Below are 13,810 nucleotides of genomic sequence, written 5' to 3' on the forward strand. Positions count from 1 at the left end.
GGCAAAACACTTTCTCCAGGTATTAGGAAAGCCCCTGGGTCTGCATATACCCATGGCTTCAGCCCTTACCTGAACAACAGCAATTAACTTGGTTGTACTTAAATCAGAGCTTTCCTTCTAACCATTTGAGCTAAGCGAATAGTCTCAAAGCAGTGGAATTAAGCTAACCAACTGCACCTGGGCAGGTCACACCATTTCAGGAAATGCCATCTGCTGCCCTTGAAAAACAGGGGTCAGGCATGCAGGGGAGCCCAACACCAGCGAGGGATGCAGCAGAGCCCAGGATGCATCCACAGCCAGACCCAGGGAACAGCAGAGGGGAAAAAGTGGCCCGTGCCTTCAGGATCATCCTCACCACGGTCAGTGGGTGATGGCCCAGACCCTGTGAGCCTCTCGGGGTGAGGAGAGGAGGGTGTGCAGCTTAGCACCCGCTGTGACACGGAGGAAGGTCTGCAGCAGGGACGTCCTGCAGTGACGCAGGGGCACCGGGCTCCCTCCGCTGTATTGATCTTAGCTGCGACAGCCTGGAGGGGAGCAGAGCAGGCTGTGCTTAATGGATGGCATTGGATAGTTCTAAAGTTTTTAAACAAGTTGGCTGCCTTCCTGGACTCTTAAATTAAAGGGCAATTAAGTCACTTTCAGCCTGGAAATAGCTGATGGGTGTTTCCTGCTTTGACTCTTAAATTTTGCCGGAGTGATTAATGCAATGAAAAACTGTCAACTCTCAAGTCAGGGCTGTCAGCCAACACCAAGAGCATTTATCTGATTGCCTGTTCAGCTCTTCTGGCCCATGGACGGAAGGAAATGGGACAAAATGAGGGTGTAGGAAGCAGCAGCTGGGCGTTAAAGACAATGCCACCTGCACCTTAGTACTGACAACCATGGGAGGAGGAGAAAATCTGGGGCTATGGCTTCTTGGCAGGTTGATTTATTTTTTTTTCCCCCCCATAGCAGGGAAAATCTTGGCTCAACAGCCCCAGCTCAGGGCTACTTGTCAGCTGTTGTCTTTGTTAGCTCCATGCAGTTGGTATTTCTGCAGCACGTGCACCGCTCCTAGCATGAAATGAGTGCATGTGAGAACTCCTGCGGTATGGCTGCGGCGCTGCTGCTGCGCTGGGAGCACCATTTTCCCTTCATGCAGGTGCTCTGCAGTTTCCTGGTAATGTTGCTGAAAACGTGCAAGTGCTGCAGGCTTCCCCAGCCACTAGAAATGCCTGCAGCCTCCCTCCCTTTGGATTCCACACTCCTTCCTAACATTTAAAAGCTCACATCTATTTTGTTTCTTCCGGGATTGCTAACCAAGGCTGACTCCTGAATGAATTCTGTCTCTGGTTCAGTTAGTCATCCCTTCAGAACAGATTTAGTAACTGCTCAGGGAAACCACGTAAAAGCCAACAGTTCACCATGGGAAGGCAGCACCCACTCACTGTCAACTGCCTCCTTCTCCGAGCCAGAAAGCTGAAAGTGCAGCAAGTCAGCCAGAATTAGGAGAGTGACTCGAGCCTCACCTGTTGTGTAGGAAGAAGGAACGGGTACCTACCTAGCCCCAGAGCTGACTGCAGGCTCAGGAAGGTGCTGCAGCACAAAGCAGGGATGGCGAGCACTGCAGCAAAGCTTGCTGACCCCCCTGCCAGAGCTCCCTCCTGCACCTCCGATGTGCATCCTCACGGGGAAGTGGCCTGAGCATCCACCTGCATCGTCCCGAGCTGCCGCCAAGCCAGCTGCACGTGGGCCTGCCCCTGAATCAAAGCAAATAACCCCCCCAGCTCTCCTGGAGGGGTAGTGTTAGCAATGCTTTATGGCTAAAGAACTGCCTGTTCAAAAATGCATTTGACATGTTTACTGCTCGTGTTTATTAATGCTTGCATGCTCGGCTTGAGGCACCTCATGTCAAAGCTTGTCCTGATATGCCAGATGTTTTAACGCATAAATATTACTCACGACACTGATGCTTTCAGTAAGGACAGTTTATTTGCCCCTTTGAACAAATAAGGCAAGATTTGAGAAAGATCCAACAAAAACATCCTGTATCAAACTCGGAGAACACAATAAAAGTTACTATTCCATACATATACAAAGTAACGGCCAACGCTATTATATACAAACAGCCAGATCTTACAAAAGAGCATTTCAAGTCAGCACTTTATGCCAGTGTTGCTAATTTCTTTGTTACAAAAAAAAAAAAAAAAAAGTTAAAGCTACAAACTTCACATTATTATGTCTCGCATGACTGACATCATTGGCATCTCTGGGTTTCAGAGGCAAAGATAACAGTTTGTCCAGAACACTTTCAGCAATGCAGATGGACCCAAGGAGCAGTGAATGCAGCTTCGCAATTAAGGAAGCGTTTTGCTTAACACCCTTGTTGGAACAGCTTTCCCTTAGGGCACGAGCCTTGGTCTGGGGGACTCTGAGAAGTGAGCAGCACTCTGCTCCCAGACACTCTACCAAGGGCCCAAACAGGGAATTGCTTTCTCTAACAGACTGCAAATCAGTGAAGGAGAAAATAATTCCTCTGCATCACAGCTCCATGTGCAAGAAACATCAAGTCTCAGCTACTGCAAGCATTTAAGAAAGGTTCAAAGACAGCTAAGCCATTGGACCAGTTTTACTTCTTTTGGTTCATTTGCTGTATTGTAAGACAATCACATCAGCAAAGCAGAGCATTTCAACAGTGCTTACATTCAGTTACAGCAGACACAGGTTGCATATTCCAAAAACACGCACCACACTAGGGTGCTTCACCTAAAAACTTGGATTTTCTAATGCCCTCCAGCCACTAGAAAGTTACCTACACAGTGCAGAGGTAAAACTACTCCCAGCAGAATCTGCTCGATCCACATTACACGCATGCAGTGCAGAGTTTACCATGTCCTACATCCCAACATCTATCACACCAGAGGTACAAACCAGGCGTGAGCTAAAGCTGAGCTTCAGCGGGCCCTGCAGGATCTGCCCAGCCTCCTGCCAGCTGCCTCCAGTCTCTCCTTGGTGCTGGGAGAGCTGCAGCCCAGCATACAGCCAGCCTGGGCGAGCCTGGGGGGATGGATCCATCGAAGTGACTAATTCAAGATGCAGTACTTCAACAGAGCTCTCCCTCCTAAACCACAGGAGTTTCTTTGATGCAAAGGGCTCTCATAAATATTGCTCATAAAAATACTCAGGGCAAAGCTTATTGCAGTTCCTGGACACGCACTGCGCGAGCCCTGGTGCTCATGCAGCACTTCGCCAGACTTCAGCAGAGTCCAGACTCTCACTGCTAAGGCATTTTAATCCATTCACAACAAAGGTTTTAATTACTGGGCTTGGGCTGCGGAAGCAAGGCTTTTCTAAACTTTCCTGACACTTGAGGCTACCAAGTAGCTGATTATTCCAGGACATACAGCTTTTACTGCCACCTTTTTGCCTTAGGGCCAGCTGGGCCGCTGATCTCAGCAGCTGTGTTAGCACTGCCTATCGAGCTGGGACAAACCGATGCGACCAGATCTGCAGAGGGGGTACAAATGGCTTGGTTCCTTTCACAGCAATGGAGTATACCTGGTAACAGGAGGCAAAAGTCTGCTCCGAGCAGGGAAAAAGAGCCTCTCGAGGCATGAAGTGAGCAGTTCTCTCCAGCAGCACTGCATTCAGGGGACACTGCTATTTCGTTTGATTATCTGGGTGGCCTACTAAGGCCTATTGCAGAAGAATGGCATGGAAACTCTTCTCTCCATCAGAGCACAATAAAAATAAATTGCTCTGACCAAGTATTTCATCACACGCCAGACATCTAAAACTAGGTAACTGCTGTTACAGCCCAGCGGGCAGAGGCGTCATCGGCCTGCCCTGCAGCCAGGCTCACTTCAGTGTTGCTCTGTTTTACCCTCCTCTCCACCAGCGAGAGATAATTGCACCATTCTCACAGCGATTGTACATGCTGGGTGTTGTCACTGAGCCATGGCAAGCAGAAATGGCAGGGTAATTTAAAGAGGAAGAACACGAGGAGCATCCGGAGGAACGGGAAGAGACTGAACCTCTTCCAGCAGGATATTGTTCATTGTCTTCTCCTCTGGATCAGCCCTGCCTCCACTCCACCCCATAATGCACATCTCTGTGCATCAACAAATGTTAGTTTTCATTTTTTCTCATGTGCTAAGCCTGGCAGAAATGTGAAGGATTGGGAAATTAAGTTTTTATTCCAGCACCTGAAGATGTAAATTTGAAATGACAAAGCTTACAAAATATTTCACCAACTGCGGAGACTCCTCAGTCCTCTCAGACACAGCAGAAGTACCTAATTTGGGAGAGGTTCACACAACTTCCACCCATTCAAATACTGGCTCCTTTCCCCAGCACTCCCCTGTTAGCAGGGTTGCCCTGAAGGACATTTCCAAAGAGATGGATGAAGTGGAATCTGCTTTGTTTTAGGTCAGATCACTGATTGGCTTTTGGTTTTAAGTCAACGTGGATTTTACATTACAGAATATAATTTCTGATGGAGGCACAACATGCTTTATCTACTAAGATTAATTCCTAAAGAACATAAGCAAAAGGACAAAACCAAGGTCTTGAAGGAATCCCACTTGCTTAAAGCACAAAGTGTAAGGCATGGGGCTTATTACAGGCTTTTTAAAAACTGAGATTTAAGGTTGTTTCAAAGGCTGGAACAGTTTGTTCTGTTCAGTGACCTAAAACGTATCAGTACCTTAACAGCAGAACGATACACTTAACAGCTCGAAATCGAGTCTGTGCATTCACAAAGAAAAACAAACAACAAAACACACAGAAATTGCAGCCATTAAATACCACAATTCGCATTAACTTAAAACAAAGAAAACAGACTACTGAAAGTTCAGTTGAAAAGAGAGTAAGCCAACTTTCGTTAGTCTATTTCTACCTGCTCCTCTGATTTAAAAACAGGCCACCTAAAAGCAGTAACAGAACTCCTTGGGATAATGTTTTAAATACATGTCTAACACTAAAACATACCATCAGGATCTTCCACGTAATGGCATTCCTGAGTTCACAAAGGTGCTATGGAAAAATAAATGAGCAGAAGTATTGCCTGCTATTGTGCTAGCATATTTCAGTAGAAATCAATCTGTTCAGTAGTCATGAAAGCAAGGAGCTGATTGTTTGAGGGTGGAAGAATTTTCTACCGGTGGCTCAAAAGTTCTGCTGCCGCCGCTTCTTGGCTTCGATGGCATCGAGGATCGGCTGCCGCTTTGACTGGTACTTCTGGCGGATCTCCTCAATCTCCTGCTCCATCATGGGGTCCAGCGCTGAGAGCCTCCTCTGAAGTTCATCCACACTCCATGTCTTCAGCTAGTGGGGAGAGGAAAGGAGAGCAGACATCAGTGTCAGTACAGAAACCATTCACACACCTAAAGGGTTTTAAGAGTCGGGGAAGCTGATGGTCACAGCGCAGCTTCCAGCAGGGAAGGGTGGGTCAGCTCTGCTCCTGCTGGGCTCCTCCCTCAACGGGACCGTCATAAACTTGAGGATACTGGGCTGCTTCTGCTCATTTGACAGATACATTATGGATTCTGCTTAGCGGGAGCATGAGTGTATAAAACAACCAGTGCAATGTTTCCCCCGTTGAGTTGGTTTGTTTTTCTAACACTTCACGTTGCAGGCTTAGAGCAGACACAAAACTGAAATGGAGCAGAAGCAAAATTCTCTCTCCCTCCCCTTTTCTTGCAACCAAACTTCCTTCTGCTAAGTGAAAAAAATGAGGCAGAAAGGAAAAGGAAAAAATCATTGACAAAAAATGCATTTAAAAAAAAAACACACAACATTTATGTACAATCAGGCTGAACATCAATCATGGTGAGGAATTCAGACTCCTCTGCTAAGTCAGAAATCCCAGAACGCACATGGCAGGTCACCTTGGGTCAGCCTCAAACCAATATAAGATGCAAGCACAATTTGTATTTCGCTGTCCACATGAAGATGTCAGGCTAGTCTGGACAAACTTCCCTTACTCGATTTACTACCTGGGGCCCTTTGTTTAATTGTTTCTGTTGCGAGTGCCAATCCACTGAGAACTGGCACTTGAAAGTTTTATTTTGTGATTAAAAATGCCAAATTTGGTTCAGGACAGTCTGAATTGTCCATAGCTATGCCCTTTACATAATATTGCAACCTGTGGAACAGAGAAGATTTTAGGATAACGCTAAAAAGTACGGATGCTCAGAGTGTTTCAGCCAAGTCCTTCTCCCCTCCAAGACCAAGAGACTTCCAGAAATGTTCAGGAGATGCTGTGTGACAGCCACTGCAGCAGAACAGCCACGTCTTGTACCACCTGCTCTCAGGGCCCACCTGCTGTGGAAACTAAGAACAGGCAAAATATTTTTTTGGTGAAAAAAAAAGTGACAATTTTTAAACCTTCAGTAAATGTCATAAATGAGTGATTTATCTTTACTTCAATTAAATGCAAGTGACACAACTGACACTGCTGTCTTGGGTTAGCTGTTGATCAGTCAGCTATTGCAGTTATTTTTCAAGCCACTTCTGAACCAAACCACAGTCAAACACCTGCTGCCTGTTATATGGCAACAATCAAATTACTGCCTGTTTAAGGGCAGTTGTACAGTTTGATCTTTCAAACTGCACAAACCCTTACCTTTCTTCCTGAGGTGCAAGAGAGATCAGCCCCGAAACCACAGAGCCGTCTGTTCATTGATTTCTCATAAGGTCTGAAATTCTTTAGCATACCTATAAAACGCAGCCATAAGATCACAACCCACTCTAATAATCTAGGCCCAAGAGAAACAACCCCTTCCTAGCAGTGCTGTGCGGTCGTTCTGCCTTTCCAGTCAGCAAACCCTTCATTGGAAAGGCACAGCCTCCACGACCGCACGCGTTATTCATACACGGAAACACAACTTCACCAGGCAGCAGCTTAAGCTGATGCATGGCACCAGTTGCCTTTTCACCCTGATTTACTGTGGAACATTTGGCATTTCTCTTCCTCGGCATCCAGGGAATTGAAGTCAAATAAAAATGTTAAAAAAAAAAAAAAAAAAAAAAAAAAGAAAAAAAGATGAAGGTTTGAATTAAAGTATTGAGCACATATATTAAATGCCTATATTGGATCAAAACCTGAGATGGCTGTCAGCTCGCACAGAACAACCACTGCTGGAATACCAAAGGAGACTTTGGGAATCGATCTGAAGCACCTCGCTCTTGGCTTAAGCCGACCATCAGAGGTCAGAAATCATCTTGGGGCTGCAATCTTCCACTGAGGAGCAGTAAGAAGAAAAACCTGCCCTACAGGTGTGCTTAAACATGATAGAGCATCCTGAGACACACTATGTGGACACCGACACACAAAGACTTTCTGCTATCTGTAAACAACTGCTGCCAATGGATGCAATGGTTTTGACAGTTCCTGTGTTTGTCAGGACAGATGGCTAAAAGTACAGAAGATGCTTGAGTACAGCTAAGCCTGGAGTGGGCAAAAGCCTACAGAGCTGTATTAATAACAAGTCTGGAAGTGGGTTACCTGCGCAGACGCCTGATGCAGAGCAAAGGAGCTGCTCAGAGGGACTGATTGTGGGTTAAACCCGGAGATGTTGGAATTGGGGAAAGCCAATGCACTGCAGGAATCTAAAGCACAGAAACACGTCCTATGTGTAACGCTGCGTGTTGACGTAGATGAACTCACTGCAGAGTTTTCACCTGGAATAACGTCAGCGTGGCTGTGACTGCTATGCTATTCCTCACCGAGGCAGAGAAGCCAGAGGGCAACACCAGTAAAAGGCCCAGAACGTGACTGTTCACCACAAATGAGTTGACAAAACTGATGCGAGCCCGATTACTCATGAACAAGAACCAGTGCCCACGCAGCTGCAGAGAGGGGAGCAGGAAGTCTGGTCCTCTGCTCCCACTGTGCTCCCTGCCCGCAGCAACACGAGCCCCGGGGCACGGGCTGTGCTGTTGCTCACCTCGTCTTCTCACTCACACGTGAGTCTTTAGAAGAAGTAACAGAGCTGCTCAAAACACCGCGACCTCCGCTTCACTTTGCTGTGTGGCAATTCATCGTAAGTCAACACCACAGGCAGACTTTCTCCTAGGAATGAAGTTTTTAAACTCTAGCATATCTGGCTCTGCAGCGTTAGGCTCCTGGGACAGTGACATTACTCTCTTAGAGAAATGCCAGAAGCAAAATAAGAAAAGAAGGACAAGGACAGAGCATCTCATGACAGACGGTTTCAGGGTAGAGTCTCAGTGCTGAACAGCTGTAATTAGAGCTGGTTTTAGCCACAGGGCTCAGTCCCATTCCCTGCCTCACTTCTCAGCAATTCTTCTCTTGCAAGAAGTCTAAGTGTCTTTGTAAAAGCTATCTATTTTCATCCACGGTAATCAAACAGCTATGACAACCTTTTAAAGGAAGGAATTGCATTTCAAATGTAAAGACTGATATAAAATACTCGGTGCAAGGTTGGTGGAACATATCCAGCAAGAGGGAGAGGGAGAACAGCGGAAGGATTCAAACAAGGTTAATTTTAACAATTTGATTAACAGTTTTCCTTTTACTCAGGGTTTTAAGAAAGACCGTAGCTCTGTGATAACGCCCAGTTGAAGACAAGCTGAACAGAGGTGCAGGCACTTCCCTGGCAGCCTCCCAGCCGTGGCTGTGCACTGCTGCAGACACCTCTGAGAGCAAGACCTTGTTTTACCATATTGATAATTTCAGGTATGTAATTCAGGAGGACATATATGATCACACCCTTTAGAAGAACATAACCTGCAGCCTTTCCACACATATGCTATAACGATGGACAAACCCAGAACGGATCAGCTGATACACTATTTCTTCCTGCAAGTAAAAGATTCCTTGGCTATCCATGACATCCCTCTGCAAGCATCTCAGGCAGACTTGCTGATAACTACTCCACTGTATGATGCTCACCTCAGCAAACTGCTTCTCTGAGTTCCCATCCTTTTGAATCAGCACTTTTAAAATCGTAAAAAAAAAAAAAAAAAAAAAAAAAAAAAGCCACTTGCATTTGTTGTTGTCAGGTAAAGCGTCAACGCAACCTGATATTGTACTGAATGTAAATGAACCTAAGCAAAAAGGGAATAAACAAGGGCTGCCTGCAGAGGTGTTAGCCAGAGCCACAGGTTCAATGCTCAAGGCCACCGTGATCAGAAACATACCTGGGCACTTCTGTCCTGAGCAAGAGACCACCTAAAAACCTACCCCAGTATTTTTAAGCAGACTGTGCTAGGTTTGTATCTCACGCAAGATCTGCTGCCAAACACAGAGCCAGGAGAATCAGCTCAGCCTCTTCCCAAACCCCAAGAAAACCAACCCTAAAAACCCAAACAGTGCAAATTGTTTGGATGGGAAGCCGACAATTTGTCAGGGTTCTCTCTGTATCCACAGGCCTTATGCTGCTGGGCATCTGTGCCTGACTTTCCTACAGCAGGCTCTGCAGCTTGGCCAGTTTGGGACCTGGCATATTCATACAGTCCAGCAGCAGCACAAGGCCACCACTGACTGGGACCAGCCCAAACTAGTGCCATAAATACAATGGTCCCACTTCAGCTATCATTCCTAGTGCTCCTCTTCCACAAAACACTGCCAAGAAAACCCTGTTGCTGCGTGAATTCCAAGCATCAGACAGCACGGAGCTGTTTCCCAGCAACTTTCACACGTTTCTCCCCCAACAAAGCATTTTGGCTGAGCACAAGCTGACAGTGCCTGCCCCACTGGGGTCCCTGGAATGACAAAGACTGTGGCAGGGCACGTTAAAAACATCTTCAGACACTGAGTCTGATCCCTACATTTAACACCAAGCCTTTCCTTTGCCACACTGCACACTATCGGGGCTTTGTTTTCAAAGGCTCTCTTAAAATTCCTGAAGCTTGTGCCAGACGTGAACCCATCCATCACCAGGGAGGGGATGCAGCTCTTTTATTGTCATCTTTCAAATCTGCAGACGGATGCTGTCTTCTGGAACGAAATGGGAATGTACATGACATGGGTGAGATGGGCTTACTTTCCTCACAGTGAAAATATTTCAACAGTTTTGCAGAACGAAGATACTTCCACCCCTTATTACTACAGGAAATCCTCCGTATGAAATCAGGAAGTTCCCTCTTTCCTTAACCCTCCAGCCATACCCCTCCGCTATAATTTCTGCAAGTTAAAAACATGTTTGCAACACATTCACATGGTGTTCTTTCTGAATATCCTCCCACCTTTAACACCAAGAGCCTGGTTTCCTGTTTGTTTGTTTGCTTGTTTAAATGGGGAGCACCCAGGTGCAGCTAGCAGTCTGCCTTTTAACCCAAATATTCCAGGTGGCATCCACTGCTCAACAGAACTCGATGTCAAACTTCAAAGTTTTAAATAGCCCTTAGAAAAACTGTCTTTAGCAATTATCACTTCATAAGGGGCAGTGGGAGTTTGAAGACTAAAATACAGAAATAATAAAACTGCAGCTTCCCACACTACACAGGGAAATAAATTCTTAGTGGAAAAGATACGAGCTAGATGGGAACTGAAAAAACCCAACACACAAAACCAAAACCAACAAATTGTCTATTTAGCACAGCTTTTGTTGTTATATTTTCCCTTTTTGCCTGGTTTTACACTGCAATTCAACAATTCTTGACTGTACACCCAGAGATCAAAGACCCCAGGGAAACTCAAAACATCTCAAATCACATTAGTAGGGAGCACGACTCATTTGCCTACACATAATTAGACAAGCAAAATTTAAACGTGGCTTGAGAAGGGTTTTCACTGAAACCAAGTTATCCAAGCTATGCTAAGCATTAAATGCCAAAAAGGAATTTGCTGCTGGAGATAATGAAAACCATTACTGCTGTAATAACAGGCCTCAGAATACAAACTTTTAAACAGACTGTTAGAGCAGGTTTTAGAGAAGCGGTGTATGTACATGCACACATGGAATGAGCTCATCTGGTGAGGCCACAGAGCACCTCAAGATTATTTGGCAGCTCTTGGGTGCCACAGTAGTTACTTACCAGTCGCACTTTGATCTTCAGAGGAACAAGGAAGTCAAGACTTTGAGTAATCATGAGCTGGGCACTCAAAAATTAGACTAGATTCAAACAAGAACAGCGGTCACCCTGCCAGCATCACACCATCAAGGGAACAGGAGACGCACAACGTGACTGTATGGGGGACAAGAGCCAGAACACACTTCTGAGCTCACCTGGAAGGGAAATACCCAGCGTATTGCTCCGAATCGTAACCTAGAGTTACACCAGGCCTTGAAACCTTGCTCAAGTCCTTGAAACCACAGCTCCACACGGGTGCCTGCGGCACTCAGCCAGGCTCGCTCCCACGCCGCCTCTCGTGATGCAGAGCGAGCCTGCTGTGCTGCGGATGGCCGTGCAAATCCACTCACTGAGACAACCCTCCGTGTATGTTACTTACACTCCGTACCAAGTTTCGGACCTTCAGTATCAGGCTGTTTGGGGAGAACAAACAAAACCAACCAACCGCCTGGGACTACAGGTGTCTGGAAGGATGTGAGTCCCTCACGTGAGGTTACTGATCACACACCACCAGGAGTGGCTACATACTAGAGACAAGCACATTCCTACAAATAGCGTAGTAAGTGGCCAGATGTCCCTTGGGAAGGGAGGCTCTTCATGGAAGACACTCATTAAACTCTTGCTTTGCTTGACCTTGAATCCCAGAGAGCTGTCAGCAATGCTAGCAAGATGCTCCCCTTCCGATAAAACACAGGGCAACGCTTGCATTTCATTTTCAGGATCCTGTGAATCATTTTGATGCATATCCACCTCAACTTCTGAACTCTTCTATCACCTCCTCAACCAGAGTTTTATTTTTGGGCCACAGACACTGGGTGCTTCTTGCTGTGACTATTTGTAGCAACCACCTCGGAGCGCAATTCAGTTTGCAGAATGTGAGAGTGCACGAGTGCCAGAGAAGCCCATGAGCTAGGGAGTGGTGTCAGGCCTCAAAAATTCCTGAATGTGAGCTCTGACAAGTGTAAGAACTTAGATTATTCTGGAATTAGCCTTCTGTAACTTGAAAGACTGTTTAAACGTGGTATCAATTAAATGCTCATACCATACATACCCTGAGGAAACAGATTACTGAATAGCACTATGCACTTTTTTTTTTTTTTTCCAAACCAGCAAAAGAAGCATTCAATTTCTCTGGCCAAAATTAAATGAAGAGGGTGATTTCTCATGCTAAGCAGTGCTCCAGAGTTTAGGTCTTGAAAGTGGTGATACAAATTGGTGCTGGAATAGCATGCCATTTTTTCTTCGCATTTTTCCTGAAATGCTGGCTCGATACCATTTGGCATACTTTCAATCACTGATCTAAAAATTAAGTGCCTTGTTCTCATTTATGTTTCTAGCATAAGGAGGCCTCATGTAATGTATGAGTGGGCATTAACTATTTATTCACTGTAACACCGTATCCAGTGCAAGGGACACAAGAATCTCAGAACCTGCAGGCACTCCCCGCCCACTTTTCATCGTGATTGTCAGGTCCCTACAATTTCACAAATCTGCCAAGAAGCCGCACTGCACAGAGGCTATGGTAAATCAGAATAACCCCCAGTACCAAGACAAACATTAATTATCTTGATTTCAACCCCTTTTAGCATGAGAATGTCAGTGAAGTTTCACACTGTTATGAAAGCAACGGATGAAATGCAGTCACTGCGGGATTTCATGCAAGATTAAAAATACAGATATTAATCTTTCAAAGGACTTGAAAAATAAGTCTCAGCAGCACAAGCTTCTGCTTTTAATGCATCTTAATTATTTAGGCAATGCACTAGCAAAACACATCATGGGCTGCAAGCATCCAGCACAAGTCAAACCAGCACTGCGGCTAGGATCTCCAAAAGAAAGGGACCGTGGTGGGCTGCAACCAGTGCACATCTGGAGACAGTTGTTTCAGGCCACCATACCTGGACAACACAAGGAAAACAACCCTCAACTTCCAAGCAGATCGGCACATGCTTTAAAGGCCCAGTCAACTTAAGTCAGTGCATGTCAACCAGCTACAACAGCTGAAAAAGTAAAATCACAGTATGACTTCTTGTGGAGGGAAGACAGACACTAACACAGGAGTCAATCCCTAGCTGAACTGGAAAAAGGTGTTTTAAAAGAGCTAAAGCTTTTGCAAACGCAGACATTTATGGCTGCTAGAAGTGAAACATCCTACTGGTACAATGCCAGTAAGGATCCTAGTTGCTTTATATGCAGCTTCACTAATCCAATTAAAATAAAGGTGCACAATCCCAGCACATCTGCACTACTACTGGGTTTCTGGAAGGCCAGGTGTGCCACTGTCCTTCCTGCCGTGCTCCTGGCCACCAGCACTGTCAAGTTTCTGAACTGGAAGCTCCTGCCTCTGCAGGAGGGACTCCTGCAAGACCTGTCTCTGCAGCTCAGCACCGTGCCACCTGAGCTCCTGTAGCCAGAGGACCACATCCTGACGGGCCGTCTGGAAGCTGTCCCAGAATCACAGACTCATTAAAGTTGGAAAAGCCCTCCAAGCTCATCTGGTCCAACCATCCCCCTACCACCAACGTCGCCCACTGAACCATGTCCCCAGGCACCACATCCAACCTTTCCTTGAACACCCCGACCATGCAAGGCGCTCCTGCTGGTGCCATTGGGGTCACTTCGCCGGGGAGCTCTCGTTCATCATCAGCTGCCAAGGCAAAAGCTGCCTTCAGCACCAAGGTTTGACACTGCTGGCTCAGCATGGACCTTCCTCGAGCTTGTTTGCAGTAGCTAATTCCTGTCACTGCTACTGAAGAGACAAACGGACACGCTCCAGACACACAGCTGCTCC

At 46.1% G+C, this 13,810-nt stretch overlaps 1 protein-coding gene across 1 annotated transcript in view; it reads right to left on the reverse strand.

The window, feature by feature from the left end:
• Positions 1-4,700: 4,700 nt before the first annotated feature.
• The window catches only part of STK4 (serine/threonine kinase 4), a 43,397-nt gene continuing 34,287 nt past the window's right edge, over positions 4,701-13,810 (reverse strand). Inside the window, exon 11 of the mRNA XM_084537721.1 lies at positions 4,701-5,304. Coding sequence (XP_084393847.1) covers positions 5,146-5,304 — 159 coding nt within the window. The 3' untranslated portion in view covers positions 4,701-5,145. The remainder of the gene's footprint in view (positions 5,305-13,810) is intronic.

The sequence above is a fragment of the Aythya ferina genome (genome assembly GCF_964211825.1).
Source record: "Aythya ferina genome assembly, chromosome: 16".
Taxonomy (NCBI): domain Eukaryota; kingdom Metazoa; phylum Chordata; class Aves; order Anseriformes; family Anatidae; genus Aythya; species Aythya ferina.